A 24,513-nucleotide genomic window follows, 5' to 3' on the forward strand; every position below is an offset into this window, starting at 1 on the left:
CAAACATAAGGAAAGCCAGATCCAAGCACAGATAGATGGCAAAATGTTCTTTTGTGTGTTTGGATAATTAAGACATTTGTTACTGAGCAAGGAGATTAGAGCAAAAATGACATTTTCATTATCACCCAGTCAAATTTCTGCTCTGTTTGGTAGATGTCTGTAAAGTTTCAGAACTGCTTTACGGAGGAACTTTTCCAGATTTTAATTGTCTAGTACCATTTATGCTACATTTTGAGGAAAATTGGAGGAGGAGAGAGACACAGTCTAACATACAGAGTTGCACAGAGTCATAATTTCACCTCACTAATGAAAATGTGATTATACATAGGATGAAACAAGCATCATTCTGCTTCAGCAACATTATGAAAGTGCTTTTAGGAGAGATAACTTCTAATTAGCATAAGAAAGGGATCAAGGTAGGCTAAACAGTGTTATATAGCTTAGAGTTTAGCCAGGACCACAAGGTTAAATAACTCTAGGTTAATGGTCTACAACAATATGAATCAAGGTCTTGGCTTTGTTTCTTATCCAGCAGATGATATTAATGGAAAACGTCTTCCAAGAAGTAAATCAGACATCTAAAATACCCTTTTTCTTCAAATTGTGTGCTTACATGGCATCTGCATACTTAAACATCACTCCCTACCACTTTTTCCCAGATCTTTTGAGTCTAAACAAATATTAGGCACAGGTTTACACTTCTATCATACACAAGTTTACACTCTACCATAGAGAAGAAAAAAAGTTTTAAATCCTCAAAATCTGGAGAATTCTTTTCAGAGAATTTTCTTTCTCCTTTCCACACCTCATTTCTGTATCACATGAGGATGTTTATTACAACACTAGTGTTTCAACTCCACAGCTCTAAGCACCTAAGGACTTCCAACATTTTCCTAAAATGACAGTTTCTTCACAGTTACGTTTTAATTACACAATTAATCATTCTTAAATTAAAAATTGAAATCCTACAAAATTAAATTTCAGCTAGAAACTACTGTGAAAATATAAACTTTACAGCATACTCTTCTCCACTGGCAGATAGGGCTTCCAGTCAGTTATGTGATTAATGACTTTCAGATTTCCTCTAATCAAAGATTTTATCATTTAATTATCTGCCTCAGTTCAACAAGCCACAAGTAAAACAGTGAAGAGTGTTACAGTGAACCAAGTTTGGAGAACAGAATGTGTCAAGTGAGGAGTATTATCCAACATTTTCATTCATTAACAGAGCTCAGTTAATACTAACACTCACAAGCCGCAACACAATCCTCAATTTAGGAAGATTTCTCATATCAAACATTGCATAACTACACTGAACCTATTTAAATACATCCATAGTAAATCCTCAGGCTATTTTTTTCAGCTACAATAACAAACATTTAAATGTATGATTTCATGTCTGTTGCTTACGTTGGTGATTTCTCATCGATTTAGCACTGGTTTTAACAAAATCCAACAAACCAAATCGGACCTAGCATTTTTTCACTTGAATTTTTAAGACTTACCTTATGTTTACTTTTAAAACAAAGTAACACATACAATTTCATTCTGGAAGAGCCTTATCCCTCTCCTTTCTTTGCAACCTCCTTTACTCCTTTAAGCAGCACAGTTTTAAATTACTAAAAAGATTTATATTACAATTAAACATTTACTGATGGAAACAAGATAAGCAGGTGCTGCGTTACATATTATTTGAACGCTAAAGACACACAAATACACTCAATTAAATAGCGCCTAGTGACAGAGCTAGAGAAGACTTGCACATGAACACTACACTGTCAGTGCACACCACACTCGTGCACTGCTGGGCAAGGCACTTCAGACCCGGTCCAGGTAGAGGAAGCAACAGGAACAGACCAAGTGCAGCCCAACCAGGCTTCCTGGGCTCTCCCAAAAAATGCTCAGAGAAATAAAGAGATGGCCTCCATGTCAAGCTAATTATGCTGCTGCTTCTAATTTATCAGGACAGTACTTCCTGCATTCCGTGCTCCTTGCAGTGCTGCTTTTGTGGGGAGGATTTGGCTCTCTAGCTAGACGTTTCATACCTTGAGAGCCTGCTGCTCATTTGCATGCTCATTAGTATGCATGAGATTTACACTGAACTTTAAGGCTCCTACTGGCACATAACATGCTGTAATAAGCGTAAAAGTGAGCATGCAAATTAAGGCTCCCATTAATCACTAAATGCTACCGGAGGAGGAAGAAAAAAGGACTAGGAGTAGATGGGCAATAAGAAGTGGCTTGAAGCAGGCAGTCTCATGAAGCCCTCCACGTATGCAAAATTCCCGATCTGCTTTCAGGATCACTGCTGCCACGTGCTGAGGAGCTAACGTGCCCTTTCTACAGGGTAATGCAGGAAGTGAACTTGGAACTACCTTTATAGGAAGGTTTGCTCTTATCTGCATCCGTATTGCTCGAAGGCATCCCAGCACGTAGAATATCTGAGGCTTTATCTAAAGAAGACTATCTAACACTTGTATTGTGAGCACGGATTACAGGACTTTGAATTTAATACTCTAGTATTAAAGGAAACTTTTTATTGTTTTGAAAAGAAAATTGATTTTATGTACAAGTAACAAATGTTGGACCAAGAACACAAGGGATTATGAATCTATTTTCATAATATGGAGCACATTTCAGTTTTACAGAAGCCTTGATTGACATTCAGAACTGTTATAAAAACCTGCAGATCTGATTACCTAGGGGATTTAATCCAATGGTGCATGAAGCTGTAAGTCTCCAGGAGAAAGCAGAGATGCAGCACAACCCTGCAGGGCCGGGCCCTCGCCCGGCACTGGGGAACTGCAGACTGATACAGAGCAAAGAGCTACTACACTGAGACTACACAGCTCCTACACACACAGCGGTGGGTGCTGTGATAGGGAAGGACTGAAGCTGTTGATACTCTGTTTTCCCCATTGATGGCAAAGGCTGCTGGTTGGGCTGAAACAGCTTTGAGAAGCTTTTAGTTCCAGCATTAGTTGGTCACACAAAAATTTGAAGAAATGAGTGGACAGTACATCAACAAAAGACAAGGTGGGAACATCTGACATTTCGCTCCAGGCTACAGAGAGGGGCATACTGGGCCCAAAGAATATTGTGATATTTTCTCAAAGCGCACAGTAGTCTCCACCAATTTGGGTTACACAGGTAAATTAAACCAAGAGATGTCTGTATGTGAGATGGATTTTTCTTCCATGGATTTCTTTAAGCATCTTTTCAACTCATGAAAATTTTTAGAATGCAGAGCAGTCACCACTAAGGAACTGAACTGATAAGGAATTCAGTAAGTTGAATTTAACTACACACTGTTTAAAAAAGATCTCCTTTTGCTTGTTTTAAGCCTAACACTTTCCCAAAGATGTTTGGATATTATTTTCCACAAAGCACGCAGTGAATGCTGAGGTAACTGTACCTATTATTCCAGGGTTTCCTTGCTTTATCCTACAGAGCACTGGATTTTAAACCACACCTCAGCCCACACTGACTCAAGCTCCCACAGTCTCAGGAACTCCATACGCTTCCCCCTCTGTGCTTTCTGTTTTCTCAGAGAAGATGCTTTTCTGGACAGCTCAGCGCACTTAAACCTCTTCAGGAATTTTACTAGCTCCCACGAATTTCTCGCCATGTCCCATTTTTTGGGGGCAAAGTTTTCATCAATAGTAGCAGGAAAAAAAAAAAAAGGAATTTTTAATAGGCTGTAGTAAGCTGTCCCTACAGCAGGGTGTAGGGAAGAGCACAGGAAACCAGCCACCACCTCTAAAGACCAAGAAAAACAAAAACAACCCCAAAAATCCCAGTGCATATGGCCACAGCCACCACTGACTGTGCCATGAACAATTCAACTGGCCAACAAGTTAACACCACAGCAAAGGCATAATTACGAAGTTTAACCCATTTAAGCTGAGCTATTCTATCAAATAACCCTCAGGCACAAATATTATGAAATTTAACAGGAGATAGCCATGGTGATGCTGGCTTTGTTTACATTTTTATTAACTACTGATTTACTAAACTTATCCTGTTTGTAAGAGATTAGTTTAGGAATCCATAATAACTAGGCTGTTAAAGGCTCTATTATCTTTTCATATAGTCAGGAATTGCACTGGATTCAGATTCAATATTTCTAACAGCAACATTATCTTGAAATAAAAAAGGCTTCCAGATTTACCTTCCCATTCTATTGGAAAGTCACCCATCTCATACAGATATGGCTGCCGATTTACTGCTTCTACGAATCTTCTCTCAGGAATCATCTGCCCTATAACAAAAGAAAACAAAACCAGCAGGTAAGTATAAACATTTATGCATGTTTTTATATATATATATATATGTATATATATTTGCTGACTATGCTACCGTTTTGAAAGAACTGTGTGACAAAAGTGTAAATATCTACAGGATAAAAGAAGGAGTAAAATACCAAGAAAATGCTTATGACTCAGATATCATTTGAAATGCTACTTGTTTTAGGAGCTTCTGTTAAAGTTTGCATGCTGATTTCAATTACTAAGAACAATTATATTCCAATCCAACTTATTCCTCCCTCTGAGAATGTTTCTCTGAAGAGATGTCAATCGGTTTTCCATTAGTTGTTTATTTCCTTCCCTCAGATATCCTCCACGTACTTGTTGGACAGAAACTTGAAAACATTTTAATCAAAAATCTGTCATTAAAATTTTACTAGTCACTTTGCCCAGGAGTTAGACCATATCACCTCAAATCAATGACAACTACTCTGTGCATTTGTCTTTTCTCACATTACACAGAATCACAGAATGGTTGAGGTTGGAACCCCAACCGTTGGGACCTCTAGAGAACATCTACGCCAACCCCCTGCTCGAGCAGGGACATCCAGAGCACACAGCACAGGGCAGCATCCAGGCAGGTGCTGCAGATCTCCAGAGAAGGAGTCTCCCCAACCTCCCTGGGCAGCCTGTGCCAGGGCTCTCTCACCCTTACAGTGAAGAAGCTCTTCCTCACATGCAGATGGAACTTCTTGTTTTTCAACTTATACCCATTACCATATGCTCCATCACTGGCCACCACTGAGAAGACTTTGGTCCCATCCCCTTTACATTCTCCCCTCAGGTATATGAGATAAATACATATTAAACAGATCTGCTCTCAATCTTCTCTTTTCCAGGCTAAACAGGTCCAGCTTGATCTTTCCTCATGTGATAGGTGCTCCAGTCCCTTAATCACCTTTGTTGCTCTGTGCTCAACCCTCTCTAGCAGCTCCACGAACCTCGTCGTGCCCGTTAACTATTTGCTGTGTTTCAAGCCGCATGAAACCGATCAGAGGTCTGGCAGAGAACATGCAATATACGAAAAGCAAAGCCAATGCTGAATTAGACATTTAGACATCTAGACCCCATGCAAAGCAACACCAAGCAGAGCAGATGTGCTGCGAGATATTGTGCTATTGAGTGACAAAATGGCTTACTTTTCAGACTTTTAAAAATTAAATATATACTACTAAAGCCTTCACTTACAAAATTTACTTTCAAAACAGAGAGCAGTCAGAAATTTCTCTGGTTAACAGATGAATAGGGCTATTATTTTGCTTTGTTAAGTATTTAATAATGAACTTGCTATTCATTTTTAAGTACTTTCTTTAGAAAGGAGCTTTATGTGTGTAATATTATTTAAGCAAAGGATCAGTTTGGCCATTTTTTTTGCTCATGCTTCTAAATCTAAAATTGCTACCATATGTTTCAGAGAGAAATCACTAGGTATAGAAAATACTTTACAGTGTAGCATCATTCTGTCTGTAAGTTTAGAAGTATTGTCACCATTGAAAAATCTATTATTTATATTTTTATAGACATATAAGCATATACTTCCAATATACTGAATATATTATGTTTAATATACTTGCTTTAAATAATTTTCTTTTTTTTCCCTCCAGGGAAAAATAAACACAAAAACAAAAATCAGAATTACTTCCTTTGCATATACAAGATTTCCAGAAAAGTTGAAAATCTAATTAGGCCTGAGCCTATATAACTCTGAGAAGTAACTTCATCCTTGGGAAGTGACTGCACGTTACCACTACGCTCAGCACATTTCCATAATTCTACCTGTCCTGAGCAGGTAGAAAAACCAGAGTAAACTGATGTAGGCCAAACGGGGAATATATTTTTTTTACTTGTTCCCACTTGATGTAATTGATACTATATTTTTATGAATTTCCAGATAAAATATCTGTAACAAATACACTTTCAGCTAAAACCTGCCGTGTGTTCTGCTGAAAGCTTTCACAGAAAACACATACAAAAAGATTATCCCCATATTCCACATTCAAATGAGAGCCAAATTCAGAGTATTTCCCAAAGAAAAGAATCATCACAGAGTAGTGCTGGGGCTTTTAAGTCCCTCTGCATTTGGGATCTGGATGTGACACTAATTAACTTCAGCTGCCTAGTTTGCCTTGTCCCCTAGGTTTCTTCTAGAACACACTTGCTAACAAATAATTGACATAGTTTTTTTATTCAAGATCACACAGAGCTCTGTTTAGATTCAGTTAAACCATTTACAGTCCATATAAGTTTTTTCATGCTAGAGATAGTTTTTCTTTATATTGGTTAATTTATTCCCATATTTTCAAATCAACCAGAACAGTTGCTATTGCAGCTTAAGAAGCCTCACTTACAAATGCACACATACAAAGCAATTACAGATGGCAATTGAAGAACCACAACTTATAGTTTTAACTTTAAAGTTAACCTCATTTTCATTCACCAGATTGACCAGATCTTAGAAGCATAAGAGGGTTGAGACACAGCCTATCCACAGAATAACAGTCAAAACCCCACAAACCAAAACACAGACTATTTCAGAAGGGATTTAGCAGATGTATAGAACGCTCACATCCAACACAACTTACACAAAACACTAAGGTAGCCAAGATTTGCAACTTTGCAGGAGTTCCAGCTCTGAAAACTGGCCAAGAAATTTAAGTACTTTGCAGATGTTTTGGAAAGCAATACTGTATTTGCATATATTCACTGTTACATACTCTCCTACTGCACATATTTTCCCTAAGCCTTTCTGTCCCTGGCTGCCTGCAAGTCAACGTGACGACTCAAGTGAGACCTGAAAACAAGTGTTTAATAATAATCAGGGAGTCTGTCAGAAGAAGAAAAGAGGCAGCTGAGGCCAACAAGGGAACCCCTAAACAGAATGTGAGGGGGTAGCAAACGAGGAAGAGATTATTTTCTAGATTCCCACTGAGTTGGGTCTGAAATTGTTCTTCAAACTTTTTACTGGTGGACTATGCATACCTACGCATTAATTTTGCAGAACTGCAAAAATTAACAATTCCTCCTCATAAATAAAACCAAAAGAAATATCAATCTAAGAATCAAGTACCAAACTCAGTTTATGCCAACATAGCATATATCATAATGGAATCAGACTTCAGCGTATTTCCAATATTACTACAATCATAATCTTCTATTGATTGTAAAAGGTTGATTCCCAGATCTCATGAAAAATTCAAATTTTTTTTTTTTTTAAAGCTCTTAATTTTTGTGATGAGTGACAAATTCAGTACTTTCAATAGTTCAGGACAGTAAAAATAGAAATAAATTAGAAAAAAATCAATATTAGTTTCACATAAAATAGAGTAGTTTAACATTTGCACCTGACATCTATCACTTACACTTTTACTTATATTTTGTCTAATAATTCATAGATTTGAAGTCAGATAAAGTCTTTTATGCTTTATAAAATCATATTAGAAAGTAATTTCAGCTTTTAAGAGCAGCAAGTAAGGCCACAGGTTGCTTCTTTCTATGGTTCTGATTTCCATTAACCTCAAGAGAAGCACGATCAATGATTTGTAGTTTTACACCGGTGCAGGATCAAGCAATATTAAACTTGGTCAAGTGCTGAAAGAGCAAGTCAAAAGAAGATGGAAATATCTGATACCCACAGGCAAACCACGTGCTTTGATTTTGCTCTTTATGTTTACACCTTATCAACAGCACATTTGGCTTTCCAAAGTTGTCTGCAGGTACTAATTACCCTTTCTCCAAAGAAAGATGTGCCTTTTCCCTTCCCTGTTGAAAGGCCCAGGCAAGTGAACGTGATGGTCCTATGCCTATGGATGAATGCTTCTGTATTTGGGAACATGTTCCCAAATGTTCCAAGGGGAAAAACACACAAAAAAATCCACTGGCACACAGTATAAAACTCTTCTCACTCTCAAAAACCAAAACACAATCCACATCTGAGAGTGCTGTGGACATAGCTGTGCCATCTCAGTGCCTACTTGACATGAATGCCTTTATCTTTCTATAGATCCAACCATGCCATAGTTTCTGTAACAAAACACTCACTGCTTTTACTAGCTATGGGTCTCTATAACATTTACAACTAATGTCCAATTAAATAGAAACAATTTGCATATTAATTCACTTGAACAACATTTTCTTCTCCAATATACTTCATTATATTATTTATATATTGGTAACAATGCATTTTGCATTGTATAAACATGGTTCATGCTGCAGGATAAGCTACAGATAGCCAAGCAAGTTCATCTACCTACTGAGCAGTCTAATCACAGCAGCTAGTTTCTCCAGCTCAGGAGATTGTCATCAGACTTATCAGGCAGTGAAAACTAGCACAGATAATTCCATTACACTCCAGCTTCTGTCAACATACCTTAAAACATATAGTCTAAATAGTCTAACAGAGGTAAGACACCTCACGGGCCTGGGAAGCCCACAGAAGACAGTAACCTTTATTGTACAGTCACCATAGAATAAATCCTTTTTTAATGTGGAATTGGCATGAGCAGAGGGTGCCAACTTTCCCACAGACATACCCCAAGAACATTTATCTTTGGTCAGAAAGGGATATTAGCATCACAGCAGCACATCTGATGATAGCCCAGAGGACTTGGCTTGTCCTCTATAGACTTCCACTTACGAGGACTTTTCATGCCTTGACAGTACCCACAGCCTACTTCTCAGTGCAAAAGAGACGGATGTTTAAGGAGTCTTCAAAAGCCTCAGATGGATCCTCCAGAGAGGTTCTCATCCTAGAGAGGGGGACCAACAGTGACAATATTTCCAAATTGTTATGATTGGTTACTCTGATTTGGTCCTAAATTTTAACCCAGAATTTCAGCTTAACAAATATAATTTCATCCATTTTTTTTTTTCTATGCCATCTACATCCTGCCCTTCTTATAAGTGTATGTCTAAGAACGAGTTTTTGCAAACCAGGTTTAGTATTCAGTTACTCAGCAACTGTCAAGAATGAATACTTGAAGAAACAAGGTAAAAAACTACTTTCAGAAGATCAAAAGTTGTTCTTTGAAACATGGACAATATTGTCCTTTTCCCTTTCCAGGCAAATCATCTACAAGCACACAGAAGAGCAAAAATTGCTCAGTATTACTCTTGCAACGGTACCATATGACTACACAGAAATTAAATGCCTGATACCCCCTCTTTGACCAAAAAATGTTGCCCATTTCCTAGCGTAAGAATGACCTAGAGCACTGTCTTACCAAAATGCAAGAAGACTCATTTCTGTCCTACTTAATCCAACATAAGGTAAATATTGACAAATAACCAGGCCTTATTCAGAACCAGAATTCCAATGACTCAAATCCAATTCCATGCACCAATTTCTATCTTTCATCTGCTAACCAGAACGATTTTGACATTGTGGGCCTCTGTTGCTTTGCATGACTATATTTTGCATTTTACTTAAAGAACAAATTTATTTCTCAGTTTCCTCAGAAGATAAGCTACTTGAGTAACAGTGCCCCGATATACATCTGCCTTTGAAAAATAAAACCAATAAACCTGGCCTTTCTCAGAGACTTTACTTTTAAGACTATCTTGAACAAATGTGCCTACTGATACCACAGGCAGCAGTAGTGTACAAGCCTGAAATTGATTCTAGTTCCTAGCTAAAAAACAGTTACTTAGAGGGATATTTTGCACTTTGTCACAAACTACATTTTTTTGTCTCAAATCAATATGCCCGTGTAGATAAGCAAAAATCATTTGTATGGACTTAATTAACTGCTTCACTGTATGCATACAGACAGTGAGGGACTGACTATATATAGCAGGCATGCATGTACGTATACACACACACACACGTATGTTGTGTCCCACTGTCTAATTAAGCTTCCAGAACACATTGTTACAGTAACATGAAATACATAGTACAGATAACAGCAATTTTCAGATGAAAATTACTCAAGCAAAATGCTGATAATAGAAGACATAGGACAGATTCAATGAAACTTTGGAAAACAAACAAACAAAACTGCTCAATGAGCTAGGAAGGACTGGAGTAGGATGGGAGGGAAGAAACCAAAATAAGGGGTTCAAATAAGTATTTACTGCAGTGAAAATATAAACAAGGAGTTAGAAAACAAACAGTACCTAACAAAGGCTTTGTTATCATAAGGTTTTTTCATACCTGCCTGACATGTCTCCTCTCTCCTATTTTTAAATTAAGGCTATTAACTCCCAGAACTCTCTGGCATACATCTATAAAGTACCCAGAAAACTAAGGTGACAAACAAATAATTGAAATTGAAACCAATCTTACCAAACAGAAAAAAACCACCCTCATATATCCAATGCAGAAGACCTACGGATATGCCATCAAGCTGTAGATGGAGCAAATACTAATGATGTGACCAATCACTGAAGAAAGCAAAAGGAATGGTAGCCTAGGTCTCGAATGGGAAGCATTAATTATCTCTTTACCAGGTTTCCCCAAGGTTAGCTACAACTGGACATCTCATCAAAATCCAAAAGGAAAAGTTCTCAAAACACTGCTCCCTCTATTCAGTTTGCTTAGTAAGATACTGAGTAAGATATAGCACCGGATCACCACTAGTAAGGTTGGTCCATCACAGAAAAAGGCTTCCCACTTCTTCGATCTGAAAGCTTTAAGGCAATCTTCCTAGTGTTTCTTAATTCAGACATTAGGCAAAAGTTGATAGAAATAATTTCCCAGAAGTAATTTTGAATTCATGAATGCAGTAATGAAGACTTCCAAAATGCTAAAATACATGTGTCCTTTCCTTCTCAAGCTGGTCCCTTTAAATTTACAATCATAGTTGTGACTGACTAATGTTCTAAGTAAAATTGCCAGAAGTTTAACAGTTTCCATCTGGATTATGGCAACTGTGTTTAAATGTCTCCTAACTGTTCATGTAAAAGCACACAAGTATTTTACGTAAAATAAAACAAAATTTGCTATAGAAAGTTTATGGTGTTTAAAAGACTTAGCAATAAATATTTTATTGAAATGATACACTTCTGTTTTTAAAACATCAAAAGTCTACAGCATAATCTATTCTACCAAATGATTAACTGAAAGCATGGTTTTAATTTTGGTCTATAGACAAAATTAGTGATATAGGTCAGTGATAGTAAGTCCGAAAAGTTTGGGGAGTGAGGGAGAAGGGACTTAAAAATAAAGTAGTTCATTTAACCTTTTAAGAAGTATAAAAAACACATAATTTGCTCATTTCTGGTTATTGTAGAATATAATGTATTAGGCATTTCTCCAAAATAATAATAATAAAAATACTGAGTATGCTGAATAGAGCATATTGAGACTAGAGAATATTGAACCTAGATAGTCTGTTCTGGTAACTGTAGGCCTGGCCAAGCTCTGAACACGGCTCAGGTGTGTTGCAAAGGATTGCTGCAAAACTCCCTACCTGATAAGCCAGCGTGCAAGCTGAGCAAGTGCCTGCAATGGTCTCAAGAGCAAATTCTTAGTTTTGGTAGTTTTAATGAAACCCAACAGTTCATAATGTTTTTATTCCATACACTCCACTTATAGTTACCCCCACATACACCTTTTTAGCAGCATTATTTACAGCAAAAACAATGTGAGGTAATATCTAACATGCTGAAAAAACGCTTGGTATTTCAACCCAAATGCTTCCCAGGGAATAAATCTCCTTTGAAGCTCTTTTCAGATCTTACCCATTAGATAAGCACTTGAAAGCTGTCCTCTGCTTGAGCTGCACAGATTCATGCTTTCTACATGTAAAGCCCAAATCAATTTAAAACATGCCCATTCTCATTTCAGAAGTCAGGTTGATTTCTCAGAGATCAGAATTGTGTTTTTACATGGCTTATAAGCAGTTATGATCTGGTTAGTGGTCACCTTGTATTTATCTACTTCTACATCACAAGTGCACGGATAACGCCATTCTTTTTTTATATTTTACTTTTTAGGAAAGAAATTTAATGATCTTAACAAATGAACTAAAGAGCAGCACCCATCGTTTTTATACACATTCACACAAATTTTAGTTTATTTGAAAGCTGCTGTACCTCAGATGGAAGTGCTTAGCTGAAGCAAAAATATTTCAACTGCAGTTTGTTAAGAAGCAAGTTCCTTCAGTGAACAATGAGATCTCCAAACTACCTGCTAAATTCCTGCTTCTTATTCTAGTCAGTCATCAACTTCAAGGAATGCAACAAGATTTCCTGCAACCTACCCTCCCTTTCTCGCTCCTTGAAAACCCCTGTGCACTCTACCCCATCCAAACAGCACAAAGCCCAGCAACCACCGCACCTTTACACAGAAACCACGGCTTGGTAAACAAACTGATAAGCAGCTTACTAGCAACACACAACACTACATTCTCTGGGAACCAAAGTGTGTAAATAATACTAGCACAAACGCTACTTCCTTGAATAGCCGACGGATCCTCAGTGCTCTGGCATGTGGAAGCTTGGAAGCTTTCTCCCAACTGTGGTTTATTTTTCTCAGTTTTGTTTTGGTCTATCGGATTCCAGAAACAGTTTTCTACCAATTACTGTCAAAATGCGAATAAATCTGGGACTAAAGTACTGAATATTTTGTGTATGTATGAAAATGTATGAAAAACAGCTTAAAAATGGGGATTTAGCATGTATAAAGGGAATTTAGCAAGCAGATATGAAGTGTACAATAACTTGTAGTCTATAAATAAAAACATAATGCAAGAAGATAAACAAAAAGGCAGTCATGCAGGGAAGAGGAATGGGCAAATGACAGCAAGGGTATGAATTGTAAATGAAATGAAAAGAAAGTTACAGCTGTGGAGAACATCAATTAAGCAATATGACCTAACACAGCAGCATTACAGTCTGGTTTGGATGATTAATTATATTTCAATTATAAGTCATTTACAAACTCTCATTTAGTATTTCCATTTTCAGAACAAAGTCAATTATTAGAGCTTGCTGCACACAAACAATCTGAAGGAGCTAACATTTTCTTTTTGGGAGCTGGATTTTTTTGGAATTTTTAATAAATGTTAAAAAAGGATTATGGCTTTGAGATTTACAAAGAAAATTCAGTCATATACAAGGCTTGAACACAATTAGAGCTAATATTGTGCATAGTATTTGATGCATTAAAAAATATAAATATTGTTATTTTATTGAATTGGTTTTTCATTGCAGTGCATAGGTGGAAAATGTTAACGTATTTCAGCCACAGTCACTCCAGAAGCACAACTGCTGAAGTAAAGGAAGATGAGGAGCTAACTTAAAGTAACACAATGTGGTCTTTACAGAACCCTACCTGGGAGACCCTGACACTTTTCCTTGCATTTTGCTGACTGCCTTTGCTGGGGTGGCAGCCAGCAAACCACCACCTTCAAAGGAGGATTATAAAGGACACAGCTCCATACCTTCACCGTCTGTGAGATCTTTGGCAGTCTCCTAGACAGTCAAAGCCAGTTAATAGGCATAGGGAGGAGTAAGAGCTCTTCCTTGGGAGATGTGCAAGTAATTTTAATAGTAGTTTTAAAGCGAGCACAGCACGACCCTGGAATACACAAACTGTTTGTAGAGATAGTCACTGAACATGCTCGACTGTTGCTGGGAGAAACATTGGACAATCTAAGTCCAAATTAAAAGGAATAAAATACCTAACAAAGACTGAATAAAAGTATAAAAATAGTAGAGTCTGGTGAGGTTGACCAGACAGAAAACTTTCAAACATTCAGTTTTACCCTGTCTAGCACAAATTTTCAAAAATACTGTTATAAGCTGTATGGGGGGTTTGGATGAGACAATCTATCAGGATCAAGGCAAACAGGCAGAACAGCAATAGTGACTCCTATTGAACCCCTTTGAACTCTCAGATAAAAGAACCTGAAGGGTTGCAAATGCACAGACACTGACACAACATATGATGCTATTCTATAGAAGCCAAGTACGCGCACGAGGGGTTTGCAGCCTGACAGTGCAACCACTCAACTGTCAATTGGGTCTTGCAACATTCCTGCTGAATTTTGCATCCAAATATTTTACTCAAATCACATACAAAAAATGTTAAAAACGAAAAAGCCAGAGCTATGGAGTCACAGAATGGTTGAGGATACTCTTGTGCCTGCTGCCTCTTACCTTATTGCTGGGCACTGCCCAGTCTGTCCCCACCTTCTGCACACCCTACCTAAGGGCAGACCCTTGGACACGCTCATAACACCCGTCTTGGCCTTCCCTTCTCCCCACAGAAGGGCCCCAGCGCTCTCAGCCTTTTCTCACTGTGAAGATGCTCCAGTCTCTTAATCATCTTAGTACCCCCTGGCTGGGCTCACTACAATAGCAACATGTGTTTTTTATGGAGAAACTTAATAAAAGGGACAGAAAATTTTACAGTTAGGTTACTTTCAAATTTCTTCCTGAAAAGTTTTTTTTTTTGTTTATGTAGTTTCAAACTGCTTCCAACAATGCTAATTCTGCAAGAATTTGTTTTAAAACTTGAATTGATATCAAGACACACAGCATTTGTGTCTTGTTACACTGGAGCGCAACTTTGCAAAGAAACAAGGGAAATCACACAACCATTTAGGGCAGCAAGTAAGAAGTACCACCTTTGGGCTGAGGTTTGAGCGAGAGTTGGCATACAAGATACGAAGATGAAATACAGTTTGGAGATAGGTTAAAAGAGCTAGTGCAATAAAAGGTAGCAAAGAAATTAGGTTAGCTACAGAGAAGCACCTTTAATTTCTGGAACATTTAGGTGACTTTTGACCTCCAACATATTTTTTTTGGCTGTGCCTAAATTGCAAGACATGACAAAACTGTAACACTGGATGGCACAAATGCAGACCATTAATAAATAGTGTTTGATAATTCCTTATTTCTTTTGATATCTTTTGCATCCGAGTACAACTTCATGGATGTTGCTGCCTTGCAAATGGAATTCTGCACAGAGATGAAAGAAAAGCCTCAATGTTTCTTTTTCCAGTAACCTTAAGATATACAGGTGTTTTGAAACATGGCTCATCAGGAAGATGCATTCTTCCAAGGATGATTAAAAAGTGACACTTTCTATCAAAACTAAATTTCAAAAATATCTAACATAACCCTACTCCTGGGTTTCTTTTATGGAAAACTAATGCAAATGCACAGAGCATTCTAATGTAATTGAACCTGTTGTACCTGGTCCCAATGGCATTTCCTGCCAATTGCTTCAACAACATTAACATGTTTTCGTGACGTTTACTTGTTAAATAGCAAACTTAATGAAAGTTGATACTCAAAAATAAATTCAAGACTTGGACATATTCATATGTGTGCGTGCATATATATGAAAGACAGAGAGGAAGCACATATAGGGAAGATAATGAGAGGAGTTTCAGCCCTTAATAAAAGCAACTTATTTTCCCACATTTCTATAACATTCATTTTCTATCCTGAGAAGTTAACATACAATCAAATTACCTGTATGATAAACCTTCTGTAATTACCACTCAGAGCCTTATTTTTCAGTTTAAGGACATTTTTTGGCTTGTAGCTGCATTTTACATACTGTACAGATGACTAATCATATATTTAAATATCAGATTTGGATATTTTTAGTTCAAATCAATTAAACTGAGAAATCGTTCCCTACTGGTTGCCTATATTTCTCTTTAATCTTGGTCAGCGTAAGACCTTATTACAAGTAATTTGCTACTTTAAGGCTGAGGAAAAATGCCAGCCTCACAGTTTTTGTCATTTCCCCCCCACTTCCCCTGCAGGCTGCTACTGTTGATGGCCTTTATGGAAATATAAATTCAATCAGCAGCTGCAAATTTCATGAGACGTCCATCTTCATGCTGAATTTCTAACTGAGTGTCAAAACAATCTGCGGATTTCTCCCTGATGAAACACACTTTGAATTGTAAATTTCTGCAATTTTCTCATGTTAGAATTTGAGCTTCACTAAAACAGAGCTAGCCCAGATATAGCGTCTACCAGCTTGAGACAAGTCATTTTTCCCCTCATTAGTTCTCCCTACTAAAGAAAAGGTTAAATAATCCACAAAAAATATTTTTACATTAAAAATAATCTTTTATATTCCTTTTAGCAGTAAAATACAAAAGCCTTCAATATATTTGAAAAGCTTTTCAAATCAGCTGCTTATTTGAACTCACTATTCATTTCACAATATTTTCAGCAGTAAACGTATTTTTCTATGATAAAAATAGAAATGGAGCTGCAATAAAATTTAAAGTATTGCCTGTAGTGTCAAAATCATCAAATACGCAAGGAGAAAAAGTTCAGAGAAGGTTTCTTTTTTCTATATCTCCAGTTACATTAATTATTGGTGGAGATATATACAGTTAAATGACTGAAATTGAACAGTTTATACAGTTTTGAATAGTTCACCTCTCTGAATACAGTACAGCAAAATACAGTTTCTCATTCAACTGCTATTTCTCAGAGCAGTTTAAAGAGAACATACAATACAGTAGGTATATTATAGCAATTTAAGTATTTTGCTTTAGAAGAAAATGTATTCCTCTCTTCTGTAAACATTAACATGAAATATGTAAAAACATTACATTTCCAGGAGTCAACCAAATGAGAGTCTCTTCATTGCATTTCCTTCTCACCTCCTTTCTACATAAAAGAAACTCACAATGAAAAAAAATTATGGTTTGATAAAGACAAATATTATAACGAAACGCCAAGACAGCCAGTGCTTATTTTCTTCTCTCCAGACAAGAACGTGTATGTTCAGGAGGTGCAGGGTGGACCTTACTATTAGCTCATCACAATATCATGTCCTTTTGGATACATCAATAAAATATCTTCTAAAATAGTGGGGCACTATTCACTTTATGTCAGAATTCAATGTGGCACCTCAAAACACCTGTAATTCTCAGAATGGGAATAACCTGAAAATGGCTATCTATAGAGTAATTCCCAGACAAAAAACCCTGAGGTTTTATTGGTCTAAAAGTCACTTGAGCATTTGTTTTGCCCAAGCCTCCCAGCATTACCCCAATTACCTGCACTATATTCTATATTTCTATAGATCTACCCAAACTGGAATGACCTGAAAACTGATTGTATTTCCATACTCAAGCACAGCGTATGGATGAATAGACAGATGTATAAAATGTGAGAGAATTACTCTACACTGAAGTCACATTTGCCTTGTGGAAAGGTCCAAGGAAGGATACCAGAAAGCAGCTAACAGAACATACCGCATCCATGCAAAATGCTGTGATTTGGCAAGAAGTAGAGTACGGGGGCAACTTCCTCAGGGAGAAGTACTGGGCTCCCTTTCAAAACACACTCACAAGGCTCATCACTATATACTTGCTATTCCTCAAACACAAGTTCCCTACTCAGGCATACATATTTTCTCCCTCTCTCACATACCATTTTTTTCCCTGCTCAAAATATTGTTTCAACAAATCTCTGGTTTTGCTTTACTGAGTCACAACCTTCCAGATCAAACAGCGCTGAAGGGCTTTCTGTCAGTTTGACATGGTCATATATTTATTAGCTTTAACAGAAGAACAAAAGCTCACACCAAGCTCTTTCCTAACAGCAGTATTTTGTAGACACCAGCAAGTCTGCACGCAGTTACAAGTTCTCACCTGAGTATACCTACAGATTCTGCTAGGGCAGACACTAAGAAAGTAAGAAAGGCAGCTACTGACTGTGTCATAACAGCCTGCATTCTAACAGCTTCTTGAATATTTTGTTGTATTTGTCTTTGGTGCATAACAAGAAAATCTGGTTCTATTTCTTGAAAATACCCACAATACTATTGACAGTGCCCTACGTGACTAAGGTTGCATGAAGAACTCATTCTATCACTATTATTCTTAGAAGTTCTAATTGTTCTTATTTCCAAATTACCCATGTCCTTCAAATTGGAGGCCATCATGGTTTATTTAGATCAATACATGAAGCTCTTCAAATGGTGCTGATTCAGCATGCTGCCCACTGGGATGAAGAGTTTTGCAGTTTCTGTGCAGATTCCGACAACTCAACTTTTAGGTTTCCTACCAAAACTGAAAACATCCAAGTACATGAAAATTTAGACACAAAATGTGAAAAGAGTATTAACAGGCAACACATAAGAAATGCACAGAACATAACTCTCCACAGGACAAAAGGAACAAATTTGATCCTATGAAGTCTCATGTGTTAAATATTTTCGAGTGCCACCTTCTGGCACCGTAGTTACAGTTACTAACTTATTTTCCTTCCCATATGATCCTAAAAATAGTTAGCAGATGAATCAATGTTTAACAGGAATACCAAACTAGTATACTCAAAACCTCCTAGTCCCCGGGTGGTGGGGGGGGGGTGTTAATTTTACAGGATTTTATATAATGTAAAAAGCTATATTGCAGGGTTAGGCTGGACAAGTGAATTAATTCAGCTGCAATACAATGCACAAAAAGACTCAAGTAGTGACAGAAGTCACTACCTTAGATGAAACTCAAGATGTATTTGCAAGTTGCCAGCAAATTTTCACTTTTCAGATCTTTAAATACTGTTCTAGGTCTCATTCATCTTCAGCAATTTATTTTTCATCTCCACTTACACCAATCTTCAGATGCATCCAATAACAACTTTTCTTTAGAGACAACTCTATATTCCCTTTACATTTTAGCCCTCCTTCTCACTCTTTGCTAATTGGCACTGCCATCTTTTATACCTGGCTTTCTTAATCTGGGTATCAATGTTTTCTCCCACCTCTCAACTCACCTATAGTTGGATTCAATTTACTTAATGCACTCAAATATATTCGAGGCTTTCTTGAGCCTAATCCCATGAATCCTAGAGAGGGGAAAAAAACCCACATCTGAAGTTGCCCAATTCCTTACAGAAAGGCATGTAATATCTCCATACTGTCACTACTTGAATTTCAAACTGAAATACAACTTCGTAATGCCAGCTGCAGCTTTACTCCAACTGTTTCTGCCTTATCCATGCAGACTGTCAGTACTTGACCAGGAAACACCCTTTATTAGCAATTTCTATCTTCATATGGAGATCTTCTATTACATAATACTATGAAGAAATGCTAAGTGCTTGAAGTCTGAGGACTTCAAAATATTAACTAGTGATACAATTTAATATGAGTCAACTTTAAGTAGACTAATAAAAAGATAAACATTTCAGCTTGCCACTTGCTCTACAGAAATAAATGTGGATTCTTTTTGAAAAGGCCCAGAGTAAAGCGGTGTTCACTAAATCAAACTTTGTTGTGATCATTCAAAATCTCTTTAATTCAAATTCCATTTCTCTAATTCACCTGTGAGCTCCTTCAGCACAGCACAGAGCAAGCCGTTCAACGTGCCTCAGGATGCTGCCCTGACAGAAGGAGCACATACAGCTATCGAGGGGCATGCCTGCCACAGATGAGCAGAGATTCCACGCAGGCTAAAGTGTTAGTGCTACTTGTGAATAGTTACTAAAATTAAACACAGCAATTGCAATACTCTTCACAGTTTGGAAATGTGAGGAGTAAATAAGTGCAAACCTACGGAATACAGAATACTTACAACTTTACTCGCCATTGCAACACCACAGAAGTGATAGGGAAAAAAAATCATTATTTGAGATGATTCATTTTTTAGAGAATTCTTTCTTTTTAATCAGAACTGTACCACTAGCCTAGGAAAGTGGGACAAATAAAAGCAAACAAAAACCCACAGACTGTGCTGTCAATTTTAGATGCAATAATGTGCTTCAGAGATAAAATATTCTTCTGTGTGACAACTGAACAGATGGATTTTTTCATTTTTTAACTGGTCCAGTATTTAAAATAACTGCGATGAAGCTGAAAGCTACTCCCTTGTCAGCAGCACATGCAGTGCCCCCAAAACAATCAACACAATGGGCAGAGATTACACTGACATTATATCACATTATACAGTTATGTAGTATTTCAAATTAAGTGTTGAAGAGACAATAGACTTTAAGGTACAGTGTACCAGCATGTGAGAAATACATATTCCTTATTTGGTGGAGAGAGAGAAAAAAAGGGGCTGCAAGATAAGGCAAAGTCTTTACTGCACACACATTTTTGTACTCTTTCCCTCCTCCAAAATGTTGTTTTACCAAAAAAAGTTACAAATGGATAATGGATTGAGTTCTAGACATGTACTGCTATACAGCATCTAAGGTTTTCTTAAAAAGCGCTTTTTGCTCATCTTTCTAAGTTGACTTCTTTTTCACTAAACTCATTAACTAAGTAAAATCTCTAGTGTGATTCAAATCATTGCTGTTTTCCTTTTTATTTCTAATGTATTCTTGTTTGCTCTTTAATGATAATCCCTCTATGATCTGTAAGCAATAACACATTGGGGAAATAAAAAAAAGGGAAGGAAAAAAGATCACTCTTTCTTGCTGTACTTCCATTACCCTCCTCTGCTACTTCACTCACTTCCAGCTTTTTCTGTCATATCAGCATTTTGACCAGCAAAATGAGCTCAAGAGTTCCAGCCCTACTGCAGATCTTGTGGCAATTGTTGCAGCAGCTGCTCTCAAATGAGCCTGGGTTCCCATCCCGCAGTGTCTCCCCAGGCTGCTGTCCCCAGGCACTGCCTCTCTCCTTGGTCCCCCTTTCTCCTCCTGCGCTTTGTCTCTGGACACACTGCAATCAGAGCTACACAAATGCCCCTCTCACAGCAAGACCGAGTACCACAGCCTATTAACAACCTCTTTCACTACTTGTTTCTCATACAAATTACTGCCAAGCATTCTTGGGAAATTGCTTCAGGTTTACTGTCATGTTTGCTCATCTAAGCACAAAACCAAAGGCTTTTTAGAACTCTGAGACATAGGTTTCCTTCTGCCTCAAGATCTGTCACTTCCAAAAAGACTGATCTTTATGTTAAAATCAACATATCCAAAACATTGTTATTCTCTTTCCTTCCCTCCTAATCACTAGGGAATGTCATCCCTCTACTTTTTTTTACTGGTCTTATTTTAGAATTGGAGCTCTCTTGACTCTGCATTCAGGATATATCTCAAACTTAGAGGTTATTTCTGCATTTTTTTTTCAGTAACTTTCCTCATTTTCCACAATACTAAAACTGTCATCCAGGCTCAACTACTCCAACATTATTTTCTCTTGCCTGGGCATATGCACCCTACTCTACTGCTGAATTCCTAACACCGCTGCAAAGATTGCTTTTCTAATCAAACTGTGAGCATGTCAAGTCTGTTTTCAGTCCTTCACAGGATCTCTATATTTCACTTCAGCTACAAGCTGTGCTGTTATCAAAGTTTTTTGCAAATCCCCCCTTCTTGACTGTCTTTCAATAGCCTGAGCTAGACAGATGCCCATCACAACTGGCCTGTTTCAGCCAACACACATTCATTTTCTTATTCTCTGGATAGACAAACAACCTCCACAAATATCTACAAAAAAAATTTAGAAGTTTTCATTTTTCCTTCTCCTTTGCTATGAAACATAAAATGAAACAAAACTAAAAATTTCAGTTAGGTTGCAGATGAATTAAGTCTTTACTAATTAGACTGACCTTTACTGTCCAGATTTATCTACAGATCTTCTCTTATGTATAAATTTTAAACCATAAAACCCATTAACTACCCATCATGCACTCAACAGCACAAGACCATAGCTTGCTAATCAAGAGAGTTAAATGCTTACCAATCAAAAGAGGAAAACTTGTAATAGAATTTAAACTGCACGGATGGGAGAAACGGCGTTGAAGTAACAGGAAAAGTATTAGAAAGTTACCGTGATATCTGTTGTTCTTCACCCATGACTATAGGGAATTATGAAGTTCTTTATGGAGGAGTATTCCATAGACAAATAACTTGAAATAATTGTATGTAAGCAGATATGTTTCTCCATGAAGTAACTGAACTTCATTTTGTTCTTAAGATCTTTTCTGCCTCTCGGTTTCAGACTTAATAATCCTCTTTGTAGGGTTTTTGTCTATAGAAGACACAAAATACTCTTCTACTGATAATGAATTTGTAGAACAAAAGCAATGAAATATGCAAGAATGCCTCACCTTTTTTAAAGCTAGAGATACACAAAGAGATAAAGAGACAGCTGGCAGAAACACTGACCAGGAGACATCATTTCCATTGGATTATACAGAGTAACATCACTGTAAGGATGCCTATAATTACCTTAGCACATAAAGCTACACCGGATCAGTATGCAGAATATAGTGACTAGGCAGCTCACCGACTGCTGCCTGACAGTATTTTGTCTGGACTACTTAGTGTGCCCACTGTGCCTGTCTGGCCAGTCAGGTCAGCAGCTCACAAAGCCACACAGGTTTTCAGGCCATGCCTGCCAACTTAGCAAAGAAGTTAAAAGTCAAGGCAAGATGTATTCCCTCTCTTCACCAATCCCTGAAGAGGACCTACCTTTACATTCTACTCATCTGAGCAGAATGAAGTATCACATGAAATTTGCCTTTGGCTTTTACTGTGCATAGCACTGTAATTAACAATTTCTTTACTTCTGTCTCACACAATTTATTTCCACTTAATTCTCCATTTACATTTTCTGAGTCACACTCTTCATTATGACTACTCCTCCTTTCTCCTGCAGGAGAGTTTCCCTTTATGCAGCTTTTGAACCCAGGGTAATACATCTGCAAGGATTCAAGGGCACTTGAGCAAGGGAACACAGTCCCTTGAGCTCAGCAGAGGTCAGAGTTTGCAAGTAGGTATATTTTAATCATCAGCTGCGCTGTCTTGATTATCAGAGCTAATGTAAGAGTCTCTGTGTTTCTGCTGCATCCTCTTGTACAGAATCTCAAGACTCATTTGTAAAAAGCCTGCTGCAAGCCAGAGTTTACCAATATTTGTTTGCTTCATAAGGAAAGAGATACTGGTAAAGAGTATACAAAACAGCTAATAAACACAAGCTTCTCAATACCCCAAACTTTCAAGTCAAGACAATTCAAAAGAACTTTTTGAAGCTGCAGATGATTTTAACATTTTTTAAAGGGAGAGGGAGGGAGAATGCAAAATAAGTTTTCCCAGCAGAACAGACTGATAAATTCCACCAAGCAGCAACTAACACAAATCCTTGACAATCAGTTTCTGTCTTCATTCATCCATCTGATTCATTTACTTCCTTATCTGCAAGAAGGGCCAGGGGCTTGAGGGAAGTAAATTCAGATGAATGCAGCTGTATCTTCCTACTGTTCTTCACTGTAAAGTCCATGATCCATTACAATGAGATTTTCATAGCAGCATACCTCCAGGCTGAAAAATAAGATCATTCTTTACATGTGGACATCAGGAACTGACTACCCTAGATATCTCCATCTTCCTTTGGGTACTGCAACATAAGCTTTTGCAAAAAATACAAAAGTGAACTAGTAATATCTATATTCACTGCAACTATGGGGTAAAACTCTGTGCAGTCTTTTGGGGTTCTTCAGACAGCAATACATAAACAGTGATGATTTCCTATACACTTTAATAATCTGCAATGAAAGTATACTACTACAAGATACAGTTGTGTAAAGCAGCAAAGCAGACAACTAAGAAAACCAACAAGTTGTACTAGGTTAGTTTTCCACACAGTTGACATCCTGAATGAGGTTGCACAAACCCTTGTAACAACCAAGAGAGAGGTCAAAATTAAACAAGATACAGAAGCAGCCTCAAACAGAAAGGACTGCCCTATCCCCTCCTCTTTTTTTCAGGGCGGGGAGGGGGACGGGACACAGAAACGCTAGGTTCCGCTAGTTCTGTTACAGATTTACTGTGTCATGGAAATAAATGTGGATATTGATGTTAGTATGGACAAATGGTGTCTCACCAACTTATACCATTAAGTGTCTATTTTCTGATAATTTTCGAGTCCAATGTCTCCAGCATATTACTTAGATCAAATATTTGTTTTTAAAATAGTTTAAACCAGAATAAATACCACCTACATTGAACTGACTTCAGATCTCTCCATAAGGAATTATTCTCTCTGAAATTATTTCACAAGAATAGCAAAAAGAAGAGTGACATTCTGGAAGACAATGGTAGTTCTTTCATCAGCTTCAACAGAATCAGTTTCTTCTCATGATTTACTAGAATAAAAAAGGTTGTTTTTTTTTTTTATGATGTAGTGATGCAATTAAAGAGAAAGAGTAGGCGTCATAGATGATGACCAAAACAAGTCATCATTTATTATATCTCTTGATTGAGTAAAATAGTTGCTTGCAAAAATCCCATCACTACAACATTCTGATTCCCACAATTAGAGAGCCAGAAC

General features: G+C 37.4%; 1 protein-coding gene across 1 annotated transcript in view; it reads right to left on the reverse strand.

Moving 5' to 3' along the window:
- The window catches only part of NDUFAF2 (NADH:ubiquinone oxidoreductase complex assembly factor 2), a 44,500-nt gene that overhangs the window by 11,690 nt on the left and 8,297 nt on the right, over nucleotides 1–24,513 (reverse strand). Inside the window, exon 2 of the mRNA XM_026037114.1 lies at nucleotides 4,172–4,261. Within this exon, the coding sequence (XP_025892899.1) occupies nucleotides 4,172–4,261 (90 nt within the window). The remainder of the gene's footprint in view (nucleotides 1–4,171; nucleotides 4,262–24,513) is intronic.

The sequence above is a fragment of the Nothoprocta perdicaria genome, unplaced genomic scaffold, assembly GCF_003342845.1.
Source record: "Nothoprocta perdicaria isolate Ctin4 unplaced genomic scaffold, notPer1 scaffold_1, whole genome shotgun sequence".
Classification (NCBI taxonomy): domain Eukaryota; kingdom Metazoa; phylum Chordata; class Aves; order Tinamiformes; family Tinamidae; genus Nothoprocta; species Nothoprocta perdicaria.